The 24,025-nt window shown below is 38.6% G+C and overlaps 1 protein-coding gene across 1 annotated transcript in view; it reads right to left on the reverse strand.

Annotated features, from left to right (window-relative positions):
- Window positions 1–1,843: 1,843 nt before the first annotated feature.
- st8sia1 (ST8 alpha-N-acetyl-neuraminide alpha-2,8-sialyltransferase 1) overlaps window positions 1,844–24,025 on the reverse strand; it is a 35,430-nt gene continuing 13,248 nt past the window's right edge. Inside the window, exons 3-5 of the mRNA XM_017696964.2 lie at window positions 17,681–17,790; window positions 15,640–15,732; window positions 1,844–7,983 (exon numbers count right to left, since the gene is read on the reverse strand). Coding sequence (XP_017552453.1) covers window positions 7,506–7,983; window positions 15,640–15,732; window positions 17,681–17,790 — 681 coding nt within the window. The 3' untranslated portion in view covers window positions 1,844–7,505. The remainder of the gene's footprint in view (window positions 7,984–15,639; window positions 15,733–17,680; window positions 17,791–24,025) is intronic.

A 24,025-nucleotide genomic window follows, 5' to 3' on the forward strand; every position in this document is an offset into this window, starting at 1 on the left:
TTCCAGGTGAGTAGCCATTTTTATAGTCATTCCCTGATTTATGAAGGTCAACACACTTTTCTCATATTTGAGCTGTGTGTTCTCCTGTCTCGTGTTGAAAAACAACTAAGGGAATTTGACCTTTGTGTCACCTCATACATATACCCCAGTGAAATAGGAAGTCATGGATTATTGCTTGAAAATTCTTAGTTCTCACACTCTGATCAACTTAAAAAAAGTAAAATCTAAATGGAAAAAAGGCCTCAATTTAATTTTATTTAATTGCCAATAATTGTGGCACATGTGGTTTTTTAAAAAATACTTCTTGATGATTGAAATTTACTACAATTAAAGGTTGTTTTTTCAGTGTGAGATTAAGCTTTGCCTTTTGGTGAATTTCTTAATTACTCTTTTTAGTCACCTTTAACAGGGGTGCAAATGATTGTGAAGGGCATTGCATAACTAGGAGTGTTTGACCTAAGAGTCACCTTCTTCCTGAAGACTCTATTATTCTTATAATGTTGATAACCTGAAATAATGTATAATTTGATGTTAACTGCCATGGAGCTATAGAGATGAAGAGAGAAGAGTGAATACAAAGGATGCAGACACAGAGCTGAAGTCATGGTAGGAACTGGAAAATAAGAAGGGCTAGACAGAGGAACAAAAATGGGACAGAGACAGTGACAGGGACATATACGGATGGGAACAAGTGACAGGAAATGACACAGTTAAGAGAATAGACAGACACAGACAGGAGAGAAGACGGACACAGGGACAGGAGATAGGACTGACAAAGGGACGGGAGACAGAATGGAAATAGAGACAGGAAATGGGACAGACACAGGGACAGGAGATGGGAAGGATACTGAGACAGAAGAAAAGGATGGCCACAGGGACAGAAAATGAGATAAGCAAAAGGCCAGAAGACAAAACAGAAACTGTGACATTGATAGAGAGGGACGGTAGACGGGACAGACACAGGACATAGGATAGGCAGAGGAACAGAAGCTGACAGACACAAGGGCAGGAGATTGGACCGCAAAAAGATAGAAGATGGGATGGAGGAGAGGAGATGGACAGACAGGGACAGGAATGAATGTGAAATCACACTATTATCTGTTATAGCTGGTGACGTCTAAATTATCTTGTTATTATAAGATGACATAATATTTCTTATTTTATAAAAGTAATGACTTGGTAAGGTGTGGCTGATGTGCTTACACATTTCGTATGTTTTAGTTCTTCCATTTGAACAATGCATTTCAGAGAATGAAGACATTAAAGTAGGCTTTGAACATAAATGAGTGGAGTCTTTCTTGTTGCTCTGTGATGGTCACAGTGTGTTTATCTCAGCCTGGGGAGCTTATGAGGCTGCAATACGAATTTCCTGGTCAGCGCCATGTGGCTTCTCACATTAAGTAAAGTAGCCTATATTTGGCAGCTTTTGGGACTTTCAGAGAGGGAGTTGGACCAAAAGTAAAGTGGTGCTGCCATCTGAATGTTTAAGCACAACATTGTTTATTTATTTATTTATTTTTAATTATTGGTCAACTAATCACAGTGAAGTCTTTCATCGATTATGAAAACATCCATTAGCCTCATAAGCGATATTAGAGCGTGAAATCGACATTGGTAAAACCTTCATATTGTACATTTGTTGAGAGCGAACACTAAACTAACCATCCTAAGATGGAGTGAAAAGATTTGAACATTCCACAAAACACACTGTACTGTGCAAATGTCAGAGACCACCCTTCACTTATTTATTTTTATTTAGCTGATTGAAAGGGGGGGGGTCTCTGACTTTTGCACACTACTGAAACTATTACGTAAAAAGAAAGGCAGTGGTGCACAAAACCAGGACAGTTAAAACTGGGTTGCTTTATTATTTAATATCAATAATTTCCTTCATTTTAGATGCATCATTTGCTTGATTCAGTTTTTTTTCTATTGTCGTAACCCAAGTGGCAGAAAAACATCGTTCAGACCAAGCTGTTCATTTCCGTTTTTCAGTATGACATGCTCAAAAAAACAGAAGCTCTTGCCCTGTGCCCCGATCTGAGACATGACTGCTTCCACGTTTTTTCAGTTTCACTCACGTCCACATTACAAATATGTTAGGTTTTCTTTTCAAGCAAGGCAAATTACAGCACACCTATTTACGGTGAACTTAACCAAGCAGTTACACAAGCATTGCCCTCACAGCCATGAGGACAGACTCCTACCTCAACATCCAGGCTCAGCAACACTGAACAGTACAAATAGTTTGATTTGTCATAAGCTCAAAGAGGTCTACACTCCTGGGCTGAATAAATATGTTTCATATTTCGTAGAAGGGCTTAGTAGTGAGAAAACAGTTGAGGTAAGTGCTGCTACACTTTGGGTACACAGCTTGACGTGGCTCAGAAATCAAAAGGGGGCAGAAATGAAAATGAGCTATAAAATATCTCCCAACTCAAATTCAGTTTACTAAACAAATACATGTACCACAGTCATGCATGCCGCAATACAAGCTACGGTCGCACTCATTCACAACACTGAATAAGACATAAAAAAGGTGTAAATAACACAAATTCAAATGCCTACTCTCTCTTTAAACATTTACCAATATCCTCCATCATAAATATAGTTAGAAGAGATGCCTTCAATTGGCAACTTTTGCGACATTAAGATGTATTAAATTCAACTTGGTCCTTCTGCAACCAGCTAGTTATAGGACTCCATTGAGGCTTCTCACTAAACTGTATGCAATCACCATCATCCCACTGGATACATCACCTAACACAGAATCAAAAATATGGAAAACTCCCAGGAAGGAACAAAAAAGGCAAGATAAATCTTTAGTCCTTACATACTGCTTTCAGTGTCACTTACAAAAAAGAAAAAATAATGCTTATTTAGACTTTTTTTTCTTTTACGTTAAAAAGGCACTCAACCTTTCAAGGAATGTGAATGGATGATATACAGACAGTGAGGATGGATTTCAGAAGCCTGGTCGAAGCACGCTGGAGTGCGTGTGGATATTGTTTCCTTCATGACTTTCAACACAGTGGCCTTTGTGTCGGAGCATGCCAAACAACATGATATGGCTCTATGCTGTATCATTCACCTCAGCTGTGCACTTATCTGACCTTTAGGCCTCTTTTTAATCTATTCCAACATAGCTACCATATATGGGTTTTCAGAGGCTCTGAATGAGTGACATAGTAAAACTAGCACCTACAAGATAAGTGTATACCCTTGTTTGCCAAGAGACCAAAGGCCAGATAAAATGTTATATTAAGATATTAAAGGAATACTCTAGTGTTTTTCAACATCACATTTACAGCACATGCTCCTTTACCACAGACAATAAATTTAATGCATTTCCATGTATTTGGAAAAGTAACGCAAAAAGGTTGACTCAAAACACGCTTTCAATAGAAGCCAATTTGCTTTAGCATCTAATCATTGGCTTCTACATTAAGTGTGTTCTCTTACTATTTTTTACTGATTTTAACTTGTAGTCAAAGTCAATTCCACCCACTAGCTAAGTGGGTCCATGTCCAACACATGAGAGTCCAAGAGAGGATTTCTATTAGCTGATGTACCGGAAATGGCAGTTGGTGTTTCCTTTGTATGTGCATTAGAGGCAGGTGCTTCATATCTCAGAGGCAGCACATGCTAGTCTTCACCCTCCCAGCTTGGTATTATGGTGAGAAAGTGGGAGACCTACCTCGTAGTACTCAATTTCACCCAGTAGATCAAGATGTACCTAGCTAACAAATGGGCTTGAGTAAGGAATTGCATTTTGCTATGTTGGCTAACAGACGTCCGCATTAGTCAGCTCTCTTGGATAGCCAGCCATGGATGCCAGGAATCAAGCTTAGATAGCTGCACCACAATTTAGACCTAGTGGTGTCTCTCTAGCCTATTGCTAACTAGCAAATATACTTTCTCTAGATAGACAAAGCACTTCTTGTACGTCACTCTGGATAAGATCGTCTGCTAAATGCTGTAAATGTAAAAAAATGTAAATGTACTAAAGGGGATCACATTGTAAAATATTTGGAAGCAGAGAAGCCTTTTATTTACTGTTTTCAATGGGAGATACACTATATGACCAAAAGTATGTGAACACCACTCCTAGATAGTGTGGTTTCATCCATACCTATTGCTAACAGGTGTGTAAAATCAAGCACATAGTCATCCAGTCTCCACAGACAAACATTGGCAGTAGATTGGGTCAAACTAAAGAGCTCAGTGACTTTAAATGGGGCACTGTCACAGGATGCCACCTTTGCCACATGTTGGTTTGGAAAATTTCTGCTCTGCTGGATGTACACTAGTCAACTGTATGTGCCATTACTGTGAAATGTCTAGGAGCAACAACAGGTCAGCCATGACATGGTAGACCATGCAAACTCATAAAATGTGGCAGCTGAGTGCTGAAGTGTGTAGCACATAAAAAAATGACCTATCCTGTGTTGCATCACTCAGTACAGGGTTCCAAATTGCCTCTGGAAGCAACATCATCTTAACAAATGTGCATCAGGGGTTTCATGAAATGGGATTGAGCAGTTGAATATAAACCTAAGCTCACCATGGGCAATGCCAAGCATGGGCTGGAGTGTGTAAAGAACATCACCACTGGACTCTGAAGTAGTGGAAACATGTTCTCTGGAGTGATGAGTCACACTTCACTATCGCAGTCTGATGGACGAATCTGGGTTTGGTGGATGCCGGGAGAATGCTACCAGAATGCATAGCGCCAACAGTAAAATTTAATGGAGGAGGGATAATGGACTGGGGCTATTATCTGGGGTTGGGCCTTGGTCCCTTAGGTCCAGTGAAGGGTAATGTTACAGCATACAAAGACATTTTAGACAATTATATGCATCCAACTATGTGACAAGAGTTTTGGGAAGGCCATTTCCTATTCTAGCATGACTGTGCACAAAACAGGGCCCCTCATGACATGGTTTGATAAGTTTAGTGTGGAGGAATTGACCTCTACCCCATTGAACACCACTGGAATTAACTGTGAGCCAGGCCTGACCTTACAAATGCCCTCTGAATTGAATGGCCACAAATTCCAACAGACACACTTCAAAATCTTGTAGAAAGCCTTCCCAGAAGAGTGGATGCTGTTAGTTTCAAAGGTGGGGCTAACTCCAAATTAATGTCTATGATTTTGGTATCGGATGTGTAACAAGCTCATGTAGGTGTGATGGTCACACCTCTGGTCTTAAAAGTATATGAACACAGTGTTCTCTGCTCCCATTGATTGTTTTATCTTTTGTGTGGAGTGCTCGGGCCCTGTCCCAGAACCTAATCATGGGAGGCTTGGCTGGAAACCATGGAGGTTCAGGGGGGAGGACAGTATCCACACAATGCCCCCCCAACCCCTAAAAACAAAACAAAAAAAAAAAAAAACAAAAACAAAAAAGAAAATTTGGCTGGGATGACATATGCATGCTAGATCTGTCCAAAGGAGCCACACATTCAAAATTTACAGCAAATCACCATAGCTTGACCCATTTAGCAAATGTGTCGGCTGATGCATATTCCCTCAACATGCAGTACACCCTTAAAATGCAGCAGATATGAAATGATACACGCAAACCCTACTGTGTTAATCTATGTAGTCTTTTACACCAAGTGGCAAGCTATGTCTGCCTGAAGCAGGCCTGCCTCACCTGAAGGGCATTTACCTGAAAGTGGTTAAGTACCATATAGCTTGTGCATTTTTTCTGTGATGACCGATCAGATCCCAGGTAAGTTGGGCTTTCAGTAACAGCTATAATGAAGAAGGGGTTATTACATCATCACATCATTACATGAATAAAAAAAAAATTCTTTACTTTGGCTTTGTGATGTAGGCTAGTTAAGTAGTTGTTCAACTTTCTGCATGTAGATATGATAGCAATAACACAGCTGACCAACGCTGTTGTTGCTAAGCAACAGGGAGACATGCTGCCAGAAGCACTATTGAAAAAAACGCAGTGTGAAGTTCTTAATGAAAACGAAGACTGCAATGCACATCTCACATTTTTTGGGCCTTTAGAACCTCCTGTGTTTTAAGGCAACAATTTTTACTAAACACAGAAAAATGCATCACACTTATTGTCTGTGGTTCTGAACAAACATTACAGATGCTGAAAACATTGGAGCACTCCTTTAAGAAAATAAAAACTGTCTACCTAAAAGGTGTACAGATATAAACTATTCCAGTAGCAGATTACTTCATTGGCTGCCTTTACATTCAAAGGAATCAGAATGGTGACCAAAACACTGACCAAAGTAATGCTAAGTATGTACAAAATTGGTTCCAGTACAAGGTGTCCAGCACCCAAAGCAGCCAGGAGCAGCACTACTGCTCCAAGGGTACCTACAGCATCACTACATCTGATCCTGCGTCAACCACTGCTACCTTTTGCAGCACAAATCACACGCAAAGCAAGGCTGCAGCTCACATTACTTCACTTTAAAGGCGGTCATAGCACTTCCACTGGCAAAAAAAATCAAATACATTGTTTATCCACCCCTGATTGATGTGAAGCTCTTCACAGGTTCCACTTGTACCTTCCTTTTGACTATGGGTTGAAACCTCAGTACACAAACACAGGATATACAGAAGTACAGCTTAAAATAGACGGTTGTGTGATGAAAGAATGTTCAAATGGTGGTCCAAACAGCAGTGCATTTGCAGTACATTCATTTCACTTCATTTCAAATGTTCATGTTTCCCTTTTGGCAGCTAGAACTTGGTCTGTACATTGGATCTGCGCTGAGAATTTTGACAAAACAAAGTTCAAGTCTTTTCCTCATTGTTATTTCCCCACGCTTAAAATAACGAATCCTCAGGATGTGACAAAAAAACAAAACAAAAAAAATGTAAGAATTATCGCTGTAGTGTTTCTAGTTTGTTTCTTTTTTCTCTTGTCCATTTTTAGCCCAGATCTGCCCACCCTAACCACCCCCCCTCTCCAACCCTGTTGCCTTGGCAAAGAGCCTGCTTTTATTATTTCTTCTCCTTCGTCTGAATCCATTCAAGACGTCTTTTAGTACCCACCCCCACACGCCCTGTCCTCTTGTTCTGGCTTTAGAGAAAAAAAAGGCCCGGGGGGTCCTGGAGCCCAGCTGCCATAAAAAAAACATAGCTATGGCTATAGCATTCAAACTGTAAGCCTACGGCCCCCGCATCCCCCTACCTCAGTCATCAAATGCTGCCTGGTGAATGGAAATGTGGAAATGGATGTCCATGCAGGTCTAAATGACATCCCCTTGGCAACAGCAAAGAAAATGTGTGTATTTGCGTGACTGAGTGCATGTGGGTGTGGATGTGTGTGTTAGGAGGCGGTATTGAGTCTTTTTCTACTGCAATCAAGCAGAGACTATGGGTGGTATCAGTTTGGTGGGGGGGTATTCCCCTTATTCTTATGCTAATCTGAAGAATAGGTGGTGGTGGTTGTGGTGGTGGGGGGCGGAGCCACTAACAGAAAAAACTCTAAGATGGCTGCCCAGGGCAACCACTCCTCCTCTTATTGGACCTTTCCTTGTGCGCAATGACCTATGCGCATGCGCAGTGTGCCACTCTTGTGAAGGTGCCACAGCTGCAGGAACTCCTCGGGCATAGCATGGAAGCCTGACGAGGGCAGGATGTTGTCGTAGTAGTGATGACTGACTGGCCGCTCATCCAGCCCCACCGAAAATGGCCAGAAGCCATAGACTGTGACGTCCTCACACAGGCCCAGCGCAAGGCTGACCAGGAAGAGGCCAGTGGAGAGGCGCTTGCCGTGCACGCCACGGCTCTTCCAGAAGCGGCCCACGTTCTTCAGGAAGTCCGGGTTGGCAAACAGCAAGGTCTGATTGGAGGCGGAGTCAGCCAGGGCATGATAAGCCCTGAGGGAGGGGTCAGTCCCTGGCTTCATAGAAAAGGCAGGCATGTAGATGTAGCTGGAGCCGTAGGCCTTCATGCTCTCCACGAAGGCTTTCCGAGACCACAGGAGGTTCTGAAAGCTGTGGGGGGAGGGGCAAAAAAAGATGAGCGTTATTCTATGATTGGGGTGCCATTGTGTCTTTGTAACACTATTGCTGAGTTCACATGTTTGCACTGGAAAAAAACGACGTTCCATGCCTCATAGTACATATTTTTTGTTTTACTAAGTATTAAATTTGTCTGGAATTCAACAAAGAAATGTTTGGCATCCTTTCTTTGTCAAGGCTCCATTGAAACAATGGAATATCTGGTTTTCTGATGTCCATCTACCGCAAACATGTAAACGCAGCATTACAAATGAAACAATTTAAAACCATTTTTTCAGCATGGATTCAAAAAAAGATACATTAAACTATTCAAAAATGTGATCTTTTATCTCAGGAAAACAATGGTTTAAATAGTATTTTATTTTATTTGTAAAGTATTTTAATTGCTATTTTAAGGTAAAGTGTACTATAAAAGGCTGGGATGGCAAAAATGCTGCCAAAATGTTGTATTTTTATTTATAAAGTTATATATTTTTTAAGTATTTATCTAAAATAGATGCACATAAGACTTTTCTTTTTAATAGCTTTTATCTTTACATACATATTTGTAAGCGTAGTATCAGTGGGAGACAAATGGCACACCGACCTCCCATGAGCGTCTCATTTAGAGGGAAGTTAAAAACAGTGCTTATAAAATGGATTTGAACCGCATTCAGAGCTGTAGTAAAATGCCTGTTTTGCTGTTTGCCAAATAATCGATGGCTTTTATGTTTCTTGTCAACTGTGGCCTAGTGTGAACAAAGTACACTGCTTGGTTTTATCATAATGATTATTAATAATAAATAGAATTATTAATTGAACATTGATGTATGTTATAGCATTTAATAAAGAAAAATGTGCCTGACCCATCACAAATGTAAAGCATGGTCTGACATGGCTTATTGTGTTTTTAGAATTGATTTGATTAAAATTAAAATGTACTGATCCACTTTTTCATACCATACTTTAATGATGATGCCATTCTGATTGTCGTGTTTTCATAAATAAAATCACCACATAATTTAGGTAAGATAATGCTAGTTTGCCAACTACTACTACAGTAAAATGAATACATTTGTAGGATGTGTATAATGTGACATGTTGTACTGATATGTTTTTTTTAAAATTATTTTTCTAATGACCATTTTATAGCATGTTTAATATTGATGATATGTGGCTACACCAGTTACTTTAGCATTCTGCAGTAATTTTACTTTTGATATGTGTGTAGTAGTATAAATTTTAAATTTGTTATTAATTTTATAGTGTACTGAATACACTATGATTTCATACTGCACTTATTCATATTGTACGGGTAGTAACTACGTCTTTCTTCTTCTTTTTCTTTTTACCAGTATCTCTTGGCCATACCATCAATCTGTCTTCGAGGACAAATACTACTCTTCTTCAAAGCCGTGTAAGTACAGGGTGATATTTCACAGGCAACAGGCATTAACACAGCTGTGTGCCCTACCCACCCAAACAAAAAAAAAGAGTTTATATTCAGGTTTCATAATGATAATCATTATAATAAAATAATTTTCAATACTTTTGTTACTGTATAGCTCAGAATATATCACAGACAGCAGCAGCATTGTATTAAAAGTCAGATTAAAGACTTACTGTTTAGACACTATATGCCATTGTAAGAGAATCTGTTCCACTTCCATAGAGTTTGAGTTATAAATCTAAAGGCAGAATGCTTAACAAATTAGAAATGCAGTTTTTTATAGCTTTCTTTCGATTTTGAATGTGCTGTTTTTGCTAACTGCAGTTTGAAACCAGAAATGGCACAGTTAGTAAAGCAAACTTACAACATGTGACAGGAGTGTATTTTGTGCATGCTTTGGGTGACACGCCACTTGTGCTCAGGGGTAGAATGTATACTTAATAGCTTTTGGTTTACATTTTACTTGCTGGTGTTTAACAAAACATGACATTGCAGATATTTCAGTTTTCATGATCCACTGTTAACACATTTACATCTTCCTGTTTATTTCTGAAAACACTCCTCCTTCCAGCGAGTTGTGAACAATGTTCGTCATCTCTTCAACAGTGAAGTACATAGCACACAATAAAACAATACATGAAGGAAGGAAACTGGGTTTGGCTTAATATAGCAGACACCCAATCCATTGAAATAAGATCAAATAAGATTTGTCACATTTTTTTTTGATAGATATTGGTAACACTTTCCATGAATGTCACCTTTGTAAGCATCTATAAACTCATTCTTAACATGCTATAATGCACTCATAATGCATTATAAACATGGCTATAAATATTTATAAAAATGAATTATATCTCTGGCTTTATCTCCAAACTGCTCCACCTTCACTGTCCCTCTGATCTGCTCATTTCTAATCTTGTCCATCCTTGTCACTCCCAATGAAAATCTCAGCATCTTCATCTCCGCCACCTCCAGCTCAGCCTCCTGTCTTTTAGACAGAGCCACAGTCTCCAAACCATACATCATAGCAGGACGCACTACTGTCTTGTAAACCTTCCCTTTCACTCTTGCTGCTATCCTTCTGTCACACATCAGCCCTGACACCTGTCTCCACCCACTCCATCCTGCCTTCACCCTCTTCCTCACCTCTTTTCTACACTGTCCATTGCTCTGGATGGTTGACCCAAGATATTTGAAGTCATCCACCTTTACGACCTCTACTCCTTGCATCTTCACCTTTCCACCTGTCTCCCTCTCATTCACACACATGTATTCCGTCTTGTCTCTACTGACCTTAATTCCTCTCCTCTCCAGCGCAAACCTCCACCTCTCCAGATTCTCCTCCACCTGCTCTCTACTCTCACCACAGATTACAATGTCATCTGCAAACATCATGGTCCATGGAGCCTCCTGCCTGACCTCATCTGTCAACCTGTCCATCACCATTGCAAACAAGAAGGGGCTCAAAGCTGATCCCTGATGTAACTCTACCTTCACCTTGAAACCATTTGTCACTCCAACTGCACACCTCACCACTGTCTCACTATCCTCATACATGCCCTGTACTACCCTAACATACTTTTCAGCTACACGTGACTTCCTCATACAGTACCACAGTTCCTGTCTTGGCACCCTATCATATGCCTCTAGATCCACAAAGACACAATGCAGCTCCGTCTGACCTTCTCTGTACTTCTCTACCAACACTCTCAATGCAAAAATTGCATCTGTGGTACTCTTTCTGGGCATGAAACCAAACTGCTGCTCACTGATCTGAACCTCTCGCCTTAGCCTTGCTTCAACAACTCTTTCCCATACCTTCATGGCTCATCAACTTTATACCTCTGTAGTTACTGCAGCTCTGCACATCACCCTTGTTCTTAAAAATGGGGACCAGTACACTGCTTCTCCACTCATCAGGCATCCTCTCACTCTCCAGGATTTTGTTAAACAACCTGATTAAAAAGTCCACTGCCTTCTCTCCTAAACATCTTACACTTAACACATATCCAATATGCTAGCAGAAATTAGCATTATTGTAGTGTAGTGTTACAGAGTGAAGGGTTCTAGTGCTTGACTTCACACTCAATTAGAAAGTGTAGCTCAGTGAAATTCATTTTTATAAAAATGTATAACCATGTTTATAATGAATGTATGAATGCATATAACATAACTTGAACTTCCTCTGTCCTTGACATATTGCACATGACATTCTTTCATTTCTCATGTGCTTTATTAAGAGTTCAGGTCTGGTGCGTTTGATAGCTCAGGCAGGCTGTGACAACAACTTCACAGTCTTGTGTTGTGTTTACCAGCATTGTATTTATCAGTGATGGCACTGAGTCTGACATGAGCTGGAGGATGTTGCAAGCTAGGTGAAGATATTCCAGCTATTATGATTGGATAGCAATTCATCCTTTGCAAAGTCCACATTCGCAGGCAGGTACATGCACTCTGTAGTGAAGCAAACAGCTATCACTGCTCTACTTACACTGTTAGAAAAAAAGGCTCTGTGCACGTACATTTTTCATTCATCAAGACCCAAACAATGTAAATGTTCCCCTAAAGGTACAACAGTGGTTTTAGGGTCCAATTGTGTACATTACATTACAAGTTTTTTCCAGGTGAAAAAGTACATAGTTGTATCTTTTCATAACCTAATGATTAAAATAGAACAATACAATAAAAAGCCTGGAGATGAGATGGGGTGTGTGAAACTTATTGAAATATCATTTAAAATTTAAATTGATCATGGTACAGTTATGTTTTCTGGCTAAAGTTACTGAGATGTACCCTTGAGGGTACCACCCCAGTGATAAGAGTACTGCCCCAGTGACAGTTTACTACCTTTAAAAGTAGTACATTAGTGCAAAGCTAAAAGTGATTTACACAAACATTGCTTGGCTGTTCTAGACTAAATACAAGCATTTTAAGCTTGTAAAGGACATTCAACATATTAGTTGAAACTTGTAAGAGATATTAATAAATATTTAATCCTAACAGTTTAACAGTGACTCTTTCAGTAAGGAGCTGTTGTTTTTCACAGGCAGTAATATCGAGGGATTCCAGAAGGCTTGGAGTGACATATTTTCTCATGAAATGGGTCCCACCCATTGTTAAACTACAACTTGCACAAAAATAAACAAATGAAAGAACCCCTTAAATGTTAGGCTAATTATTTAGTTGTTAATCTCACAGTTTAAGCAGTTAAATTCCCCAGCCTATTACATGCCAAAGCCTATTAAAGCTTATTAACTTTATTACTGTAAGTAAATTGATCACCTTACCCGTAATAATTGTTGTAATGAATGGCCTGATAAAATAAAGCAAAATACAAAGATTAAGAAAAAAATAAATATCCCAAGTTTTGATTAATACTAATCAAGATCAATTAGTTTAAAGTTAACATGTTTGAAGCATGTTATTGTGGCCAAGCAAACACGGACTGCTAAAAGAAAACAAGAATGTTTCGTTAGCTTTTTATTTAGCAGTTGTATAGTTATAAAAGTATTGCTTTATAAGTGTCTAAGTAGTTTTTATTCACCAAATTACTAACATTACAACAACACTTATTTCCCTGAGTGCCTATGGGAGGGAGCCATTCGAGATTCAGCCTGGGTGTGATGCTACGCAAGGCAGGTCTAACTACAACATGGACATCTGAAGTGTAAAACTTTTAAGTACAACCCTAATTCCAATGAAGTTGGGACGTTGTGTAAAACAGAAATAAAAGCAGAATACGATGATTTGCAAATCCTTTTCAACCTACATTCAATTGAATACACTACAAAGACAAGATATTTAATGTTCAAACGGATAAACTTTATTGTTTTTTGCAAATATTCACTCATTTTGAATTTGATGCCTGCAACACATTCCAAAGAAGTTGGGACAGGGGCATGTTTACCACTGTGTTACATCACCTTTCCTTTTAACAACACTCAATAAGCGCTTGGGAACTGAGGACACTAATTGTTGAAGCTTTGTAGGTGGAATTCTTTCCCATTCTTGCTTGATGTACAACTTCAGTTGCTCAACAGTCCGAAGTCTCCGTTGTCGTATTTTGCGCTTCATAATACACAACACATTTTCAATGGGAGACAAGTCTGGACTGCAGGCAGGCCAGTCTAGTACCCGCACTCTTTTACTATGAAGCCACGCTGTTGTAACATGTGCAGAATGTGGCTTGGCATTGTCTTGCTGAAATAAGCAGGATGTCCCTGAAAAAGACGTTGCTTGGATTGCAGCATATGTTGCTCCAAAACTTGTATGTATTAATGGTGCCTTCACAGATGTGCAAGTTACCCCTGCCATGGGCACTAACACACCCCCATACCATCAGAGATGCTGGTTTTTGAACTTTGTGCTGATAACAATCCAGACAGTCCTTTTCCTCTGAAGAAGCTGGCACCGTTTCTGGGGGTTGTTGATATATGGCTTTCGCTTTGCATGGCAGAGTTTTAACTTGCACTTGGAGATGGAGCGACGAACTGTGTTCACTGACAGTGGTTTTCTGAAGTGTTCCTGAGCCCATGTGGTAAAATCCATTACAGAATGATGTCAGTTTTTAATGCAGTGCTGCCTGAGGGATCGAAGGCCACGGGCATTCAGTGTTGGTTTTCTGCCTTGCCGCTTACTTGCAGAGATTTCTCCAGATTCTCTGAATATTTTGATGATATTATGGACTGTAGATGATGAAATCCCTAAATTCCTTGCAATTGCACGTTGAGAAATGTTCTTAAACTGTTGGACTATTTGCTCATGCAGGTGTTCACAAAGTAGTGAACCTCGCCCCATCCTTGCTTCAGGGACGCTCCCTTTATACCCAATCATGACACTCACCTGTTTCCAATGAACCTGTTCATCTGTGGAATGTTCCAAACAGGTGTTTTTTTGAGCATTCCTCAACTGTCCCAGTCTTTTGTTGCCCCTGTCCCAACTTCTTTGGAACATGTTGCAGGCATCAAATTCAAAATGAGTGAATATTTGCAAAAAACAACAAAGTTTATCCATTTGAACATTAAATATCTTGTCTTTGTAGTGTGTTCAATTGAATATAGGTTGAAAAGGATTTGCAAATCATCGTATTCTGTTTTTATTTCTGTTTTACACAACGTCCCAACTTCACTGGAATTGGGGTTGTAACACATTCTTCACTTTTTCATGTCGCAGTTTTAAAACGAATGAATCATATAGTAAGTACATTAATTCAAAATCAGTGATATTAATCAAAGAGTTGTTTAGAGAGTTAGTTATCTTTTATCATATCTTTTAGCATATAGTTATCTGATCAGCAGTGTCTTATTTAAGAAAATAAGTTGTCAACCCTTCAGTTTAAACAACTTATTTCATCAGTACATTTGGTTATCCATGCTAGCAGCACAACAGTCAAAGATGATTCTACAACAGCACAAGGATTTTTAGTGACTTGGTGCTTTAATACAGAACTAAGATGTTGAAATTTGGCCATTAATGTGTGCATATAACAAGTATTACAGCTTTAAACATGCCTCAGCATCAGATTTTAGGATTAAAGCAATACGCCATGCGTTACAATGATTTTATCAAAGCTAAATTTATCACTTTAACCATGATAAAATCACTGTAATGCGTGGTCTTACATAAAATCTGAATGTTTTTATAATATTCAGTAACTACATGGACTACAGTACAAACTGTCCAAGTTATTCTTGGGTTATACAGGTATGTAATAAATGTTTTTGGCCATTTATGAGGTTACCCAAAAACTATTTAGTACATATTATGAACTATTATCTGAGTTATGTAGCTAAAAGAATGAGGGATGAAAGTCTGGACCTACTTATATGTCCCTAAGAGTTCAGATTTTTTCCCTACACAACATACCAGCCGTAATTGTTTTACAACAAAAAGGGGTTAACAGGTAATCAGTGTTTACCGTCGAAGGAGTATGTTTCTGTAGTTATTTGATTAGCTGTGCTTGAATCTACTGAGTGCTAATTTAATATCTTTACTGGGGAGAAACTGAGTACTGCCACTTACTTGATGATTATAATCCTTTACCAATAAAGAAAGTAATATAAGGACAAAAGGGAGACTGGTGGGGTCAATTCTGTATAGAACATTACTTTCTCAGTGGTCTTGGTGAATCAGCATCTACTGCGTAAAATGTGTATTCATCCACTAGGCAATGGACTGAAATACAGCCAACCCACACATACCTCTTCTCTATAATACTGGGATTAGCAGTCACCAGCTGTGTCTTCATACCCACATCTTCAATGTATTCTTTGGACAGTGGAGGCAGGTTACATCTAGAATAAGAAACAAAGACTAGGAAGAAATGAATGAATTCTTTGCAGACATTGAGAATGTTAGAGGAACACTGCAGCTGATTCTAAACCTAATCTCTAATTAGGTTTAGGAACTTTGTGTTGGAGTTGGAGCACAAAATTTAAACAATTCATTTTTCACAACCTTTTCCAACTTCAACCTTTTAACCCTTTAGAATTCAACAGGCTGCTTTTAATGTGCTTTTATAAGAGATGGTTTAAAGCAAACTGTTTCATAAGCACTGATTTACTGCCCTGTCGGGCTGGGCAATTAATCAGATTTCATTTTTAATTTGATTTATCTTCTCAATGATTTTAGCTTCCAAAGATAATGAAAAAAGATAATCAAGATAAAACGATTATTGTACTGCATTACAATGCGCACTCATTGCCTTTACAGTATGCTTTTGTCCCTCAATAAACACCCAAACTCATCTAATCATTTTGGTCTAATCTTTTTATTTATTATTTTTATATAATAAATCTTACTTATTAATTTTTTTAATTACTTTCATATATATCATTTTTTATACTTATTTTTCTTTGCTTTTCACTTGAATTAAGGCTTTAGGAATTTTTTTACATTCAATAACTGATGCATGATTAATAATTATGTTAAATATTCAAGAACTCAACATAAAATCTAAATAAAAATCATTTTTATGATTTTTGCCATAATCGAGCAGCCCTACTTCTCTGTATTCCGCTTCATTTAGAGACAAGTCCAAGCGTAAACAGTCCTTATAACTTCAGCAAGAACGGGTGCTAATCTGCTGTCGGCTGAATATGTGAATGCACTGATAACGTCACAAAAACAATGAATTCAACACAGGCTGTTTTTGCAGCTTAGTTTAAAAGCATGTACTATATGCCCTGGGAAGTGAACAGTATGTTCTGAAGCAATGTTCACATTCTCAGGGCTGTACAATGCATGTGCTGGAAGAAATGAATCCCATGAATCCCTCATCTGTGATTTAAATATTTTGCCAAGTCCAAGTGCGGAAGAAAGTTGTAGTAAATTAATCATAGTCAATTTCTTATAAACTGTTCTATGAGGTGTGCACAATATCAAATACATCTGTGCTACTGAAGGCAACTCAGTAACGTTGAGTGAGCTGAGGTTAAGTTCTTGTGTTGTGCTCCATCTGTTATGTCCTGACTACAATCAAGATGTGTGTAAACAAAGGGCCTCACGATGTACAAAATGCCCAAAAGTTGTTTAGATTGAGGATGTAATGTCACATTTAAGACATTTTAGGATTTTATGGTTTGTCTAATGTTTTTTAAAATGAACTGATTAAATTAGAAACTATGTATTAAATAACATTATATATTTCCTCATCCATGTCAGTTTCTTCACACTTATCTATGCTGAAAAGTGCTAGTTGAGTGCACATAACACCCCGTTATGAATTATATGCATATTTCATTAAAATAAACATTAAAATACTGTATAAATATTTTACATGCTGCTTCTTTTTTTTTCAGTTTTTCACACATATTGAGATACTTTTTAGAATAATATGTTGTTTTTATTTCCGTGCTTATAGCAAGTGCTTCGACACAAGCCCTTTTATAAATACTGAAAAAGGACATGTACAGCAATGATACCTTATTCAACTATCTAGCTCTCCATGATAAGCATGACTGCACTGCTTATTTCTGGTATTTGTTTTGGTTTCTCGAACCCGGGAACTGGACGCCTGATTATCAATGCACTCTAAACACTCTCTGACAAAACCTGATGTGTGCTAGAGTCTCTCATTATGTTAAATGGCATTGTTCCAGCATTCTGTACAGCTTTTCCAATCTAGCAGCAGTTGCTACAAAAGAATGCAATTCTGTTCTTGGGCACTTGTCAATGGTGTCCTTTTGTGTTTAACTCATCCAGTGGTTTTAGATGGTCAGAGAGGCAGAAAGACAGTGTTACCTCATAACAAAGTCGGCCTGGTCAATGTCTCTGCCACAGCCGCTGTTCTTCAGAACCCCTCCGTTCCCCACCACTGAGCACTTCTTTAGCGGCAGCTGCAGAGGAGTATCCTGGCAACCAAAAACAGCACTCGTTATACAACCAAGACACAGAAATGAAGACAGCGATACACACACAATCATGCCATACACACACATCTCAGCCGGAATGCCCATCTAATGTACACGTCCTTTTGTAGTGCTCCTTATCAACTGAAACAACAGGCTTTCAAACATTTCCACATCACAAGCATGAACACACTGGAAAAAACAACCATGCTTGCTTTCACCCTGCACACACTATATGACTGTGGATACCTAGACACCTGCTGATCCAGCACTTCATCTGAAACCAAGGATATTAGTCAGGAGTTTGCTCCTCTTTGCTGCTGCAGGAGCCTTTACACTTCTGGAAAGACTTTACACCAGAGGTTGGAACACTGCAGTGAGGATTTCATTGCATTCAGCCACAAGAGCATTGGTGAGGTCAGGTACTGATGTTGATTAGTTCACAAATGCCACTCCAGCTCATCCCAAAAGTATTTGATGGAGTTCCATCTCTTATGCAGTTCAGCTGCACCACAGCCCAATATTGGTAGGCTTAATATCCATCTAGATGATGCATGGCTTTGGGCATGGCGACCATGGGCTCTTGTGCAGCTGCCTTAGGGCATTACATCCGATTAGCAATGCTTTGCTTTCAAGATTATACAAGCTGTGTGTGTGCAGTTAAACGTGATGGCAATAAGTGCACCTTAAAGTGCCTGAAATCACTAATTACAAGGGGTGTCTAGATATTTTTGGACATGCAATTTGTTATACAACACTTGCAAACAAAAAAGTATTTTAGCAATAAAACAGAAACCAAAGGTAAGAAGTGGAAAGGCAAGGCAGAGTCAATGAAACAAACGAAAGGTCATCAGCCAAAAATCCAGTAAACCAAACAACAGTAAAAACAGGGGAAGTCCAAAAATCAGGGTCAAACAGGTCAGGCAAAAAGGTCAGAACAAACAGAGTATCAGAACCAGAAAATAACGCTCAGTTAGGCAGGTGAAACTGGCAATACTTCGCAAATACCTAATGCTAAAGCCCAGGCTTAAATACTAACTAGTTTAGTCACGTGATCATAAACACAGCTGTGAGTATTGAGATCTCGATACTCGAGATACTCGAGATTGACTGTGCTGAGTATTCTGGGAAGTGGATTTGTGTCTGTGAACAAGAGCAAAGGGAACAGCTCCTCCTCACGTGACCGTGACGGATTCTGGGTAATGCAGTTCTCATCATTATGAGAACTGGTAGCAGGTGTGACAGAAAGTGTGACAGTCTGTGTACAAATGTTTGAACATCCCTAGTCAAACTGTCAAATCACGCAGTTTGTTCCTTTTCTAAGTTCAGTGCACAATTCATAGATTTTTTATGTAATACTGATTAAATTGAAAAGGAATTAGTAGTTAGATTTAGTTTAACATCTTGAAAAAAATTAACACAAAATTATTAAATGTGCTTTTACAAAGGCAGTAGTGCATCGCCCCCTGCTCACGTCGCGGTTCTCCTCTCCCTGCCACCCTTGCGGGGCTTCGCTCTCGCCCGGGGTTTGGGGCCCTGCCTTCCTGCCAACTCTCGTAATAGTTATCAGTGCCCGGGAGACGGCGACATGCCACAACCACATTTTATGTTCGTTTGTTTGTTTTTTGTTTAAACAAACAAACATTAAGTGTGCACCAAAATGTGCAGAAGTAGAGGATGTGTATTTATTTAGGTGTATTTGTTAGAAAAACAACAAAAAACATTTAATTTGACCAGGGGTGCACAAACTTTAACTCTAGTATAGAGGTGCCTCACCTCGGGTGCACCGCTGTTACTGAATATGATCATCAAAATGTACTATAAACATCATACATATGTAATCTTTACTGTTTTGATAATTGCTTCACAGCTTCATAGTCAACAATAAATGCACCACAGCCTGTTTTCACTAAATACACTGATGCTGATTAATATATCTGTAGCCCTTATCTAGTTAGGATGGAAAGGTTTTCTGGTTCAAACAACAAAGAACTGTAACAACATAATTATGTTTTGCATCGATTTACCAGACTTTTCAGTGGCAATTATTCTCTTTGCATGTTTTTTTTTTGTATTTTCTAATATAAATAAGTTATACATCCTCTAGAAAGGACACACTTCTGCACATTTTAATGCACGGTTACTGCTTATTTGCTGAATTTAGCAGAGTGGAGAAAAAATAAAACATAGATTGTGCCATTTTATATTCTCGTGTACTTTTATTTTATATCGTCTGATTTATTTGTTAAACTCAAGTAACGCGTAAACAAAATCGTGCACTAAAATTTGCAGAAAAAGCCACATTTAAGTTGGTTCCCTTTTGGGCATGTGGACATATTTTCACTTGGCTATTTCGGCTAGCACGGAAAACATGCCAGAGAAGACAGGAAGCAGTGAGGTCAGTCAGCAGTTCTTTTACCAGGGGTCCTCTCATTTAGACAAACTGACACAAACTCACATACCCATTTAAAGTTTGGATTAACAAGTAAGATAACATAGTCACAACAAAATCTAAATGGTAGTCCAGTAATTATGATCATACTATTGTCATTATGCCAAGTTCACATAATGTAAACATTACACATACTGGAAACAGTGTATTCTCCAGAGATACAGGCTGCCTGTGACAGCTGAGACTGAGCAGTACTTTACTAATAGTGTGGCCTTTCTTTTCTCAAGTCCAGCTATTTGCAGACCACATATTCATTTTATATATGTGCCCATGGCTGCCAAAGCAATCATTTTGCACTTTTAACCATATGCATTCAGAACATCAGATAGAGGCAGATACTTTAAAGGGTTATACAGTACTGTGCAAAAGTCACAGACTGCCTTTTGTTTAGTTAATAGTCAATCAAAACAGCCATTAAGTACAAGTTACTCATTTTAAAGAGATATTTCTAAGGACATTACAAGTCAGATGATCACCGTGCATAAAGTGCAAAACAGCAGTTTCCAAAACTGAATTTAAAAAATGATGTAGAGAAAGTGGGTCTCCTAACAACCACGCAAAAACTGGTAGACCACTAGAACTGTCCCCTTCAGACCAACATTACTTAAAGCTTTCATCTTTGGGAAAGAGGAGAAAATCAAGCTTGCCTATTACTTCAGATCTGAACAGATCCACTGGTGTTTCTGTCTGTCCTTCCACTGTGAGAACACAATTCAACACTATGAGTCTGAAAGGATGTACAGCTTTCAAGAAGCCCTTACTGAGAACAGGAAATAAACAAAACTTGTTCTCAAAACAATGGACTGACCAACACAGAGTCCAGACCTCAACATCACTGAAAACTTTGGAGTTCTCTTTCTTAGAAAAAGTGAAAGCAAGTCTCCTGAAAAGAACAGAAGCTGTAATAAATACTGAAAAAGTTGACTTTATATTTAGTTGTTGAGGCTTCTTTCCTGATATTTCCTGAATACCTTGTACATAATGGCTGTGTTCTTTGGAAATTAAATAAATGAAGGGTGGTCTCCGACTTTTACACAGCACTTCAGGTGTGACAGTGATCCATACATGTATTCATAGAGCAACCGTTTTCCACACTCGTAACACTTCCCACTGTTGTGATATATGATGAGACAATACAAACCGATCCGAATCGTTTCATGAATGAAGCTTCTCTTTTGCAGTTGGGATGTAATAAATAGTTCTTCTAACAAGATTTACAATGTGGTCATACCAGTGGACGTATTAACTTAAGCCTTTAAAAACAGGACAGCCATTTATAACGTGTGCTACTGATTCCACCAATAACAATATGTTTTATGTAGTGAAAACTAGGTTTTTACTCTAAACATGAGAATTAGTTTATCCATCGCTGCATTTTGTGGGACAATGAGTGGTCACACAGACACATTCACACACTAAGAGTAGTCAATTCGATAAGAAGCTGGGCAGAGATTCAATATGTCACGGAAGAAACAATTGGACTCATTATTCCAGAGGGATCACCCATCCCCCCTCCTACTCACACACAGTCTGTTTTCCTTTATCCTCGGATCACAGGGCTCTGAATGAAGCTACACTCACAACAATACAGTGAAAAGGGGTGTGGGGGGGGGTGGACTGAAATGGACTGATGGACTACTGAGAAAGTAAGCTTTTCTGTACAGGTACTTGGCAAACCCTCACTGGAAACAGCCTTGAATTTATCTGCTTCAGTGGTTTTCATCATTTCTACATGAATAAAATATATTACATTAGCAAAGTTTTGTCCATCACATTATTTACCTTTGGTTGGAGTTTGGTGTTTAGTGTATTTAATGCATGTGGAAAATGATGAACACTTTGGAAGCGGGTGAATTCAAGGCACTGCACACTCCTTTAGTGGGAGATGTAAATAAGAAAAATTTCAAACTAAAAGAAAGAAAAACAGAGAGATACGCAGAGAGAGATGAGGAGAAGGGACAGTAGGAGAACTAACTATACCCGACTAAAAAAGCGGAAGAAGTCATTGAGACCGTGTCGGAGGACAAAATTAGCTGGGGGGGGGGGGGGGGGTCAGGAGACCTGTCATAAAGAGACTGCCAAGTATACTCTTTTCCCCTGAGAGAGCTTAGATCAAATGTTATGACAACAGCTAGTGCAATTACTGAATTGTATAAAGGTACACTGCAACATTTCCACCTAGTCTTTATCAGCTGTATGTGTGTCATGTGGTTGATCACCATAAGCACATGCTTATTACTAACTACCAGAACAGAAAACTCATTGACTCAAAAAAATAAAATAAAATTATAAGTGAAGCCAGTGGGCAGGTGCTTTTGCAGTTAAGCAGTGAGCATGTTTGAGTCTACAGTAATTGATCATGTGATACACTTCACTGATATGTTACTTCACTGATGTGTTACTGAGAATCTGAGTTCATTAATCATGTACACAAGACCACTCCAAATACAGTTTTAGCAGTTTTAATTGTTTCATACTGGCCCAAACCTAGATTTGTGAAGCTACCAAGCTTATGATTAAGAACCCTCCTGAACTAAAAACAGAAAAGTGCTTCTTAGTCACTTCAAGAGGAGAAATAATAGTGTCAGCTTAGTACAGACAACATCTACAGTCTATCTGAGCCACAGCACCTGACTGAGGTCATTTGTGTCTGCCAGGAAACCACACTGCACTTTTCCACACTGACTGTGCTGTTGAACACATCCTGCAGTCTGCTTCATACACTGCCACTGCTGAGGAAATAACAGTGGATAGATGACAAGCAAAGACAATGGTGCATGCAGATATTTGCTGCACTGACTGTCCTCTTTATGTTCTGATAAATGGAATAACAACACTGTAGTTCATTATTTTAAGGATGCCACATTTAAATTTTGTTAAACCTTCTGTTCTGTTTTTTAAGCACACATTCATATTACCCAGTATTTGCCACATGAGCTTTGGTTTCTATACTGTAAAACTATTCAATGAACATATCCGACTAGCATATTTAAATAATCTTGTATCTCCATTTTTGTCATTTTTCAGTGTCTGTCATAATTTGAAAAGGCCTATTGTCTTTTACATTGTGCGCAAATTTCATGAAGAAAGGACCAACAGAAACGACCCAAAATTACTTGGAAAAAAGTTCCATTGACTTACACAGAAAATAAAGAAGGTTTTTTCCTGCTCCTGTAAAGTTACCATTTTGGAGATACGAGTTTTTGTTCCAACAACAGCAATATGCAGCCACATATTCAAACTATAGAAGATGCAGACTGCTATGTTCAGTTACTATTTGATGTTCATGAACTCAATATATGAAGCCTGTGGAGTAGCTTTAACAAAACTTGACAAAATACACCATAAATATTAAACTTTTTAATTTATTTTGGACATTTTGTGTATAGGTGCAAAAATACGGTGGGTAAAATTGAATCATTATTGTATTTATAAATACATCTTGTGCAACAGTTTATTCTGATGGCACAATCTGATTGGTTAAAGGGGGATTTTAAGGGGAACTCCAACCTATTTTTCAAAATTTCTGAATAAGTCCTTGAGATGCAAACAGAGTCCTTCATTATGTTTTGGTGTGTAAAGGTTTACTGTAGATATTTCTTTACAGTGCTGGCAGTAGGAACCAGGGGTCATCTTGTCTACAACATAAACACCATTCAAAACACCATTCACCATCCATTTACCATTCAAAACCACCAGTAAACCTAGACATGTCTTCTTAACTTAAATATGTAATGTTGATAAGAGTAAAATAACAGATAATCTGGGAAAAATAAGTTTTCTTTG

This window comes from Pygocentrus nattereri, chromosome 1 (assembly GCF_015220715.1).
Source record: "Pygocentrus nattereri isolate fPygNat1 chromosome 1, fPygNat1.pri, whole genome shotgun sequence".
Lineage (NCBI taxonomy): Eukaryota > Metazoa > Chordata > Actinopteri > Characiformes > Serrasalmidae > Pygocentrus > Pygocentrus nattereri.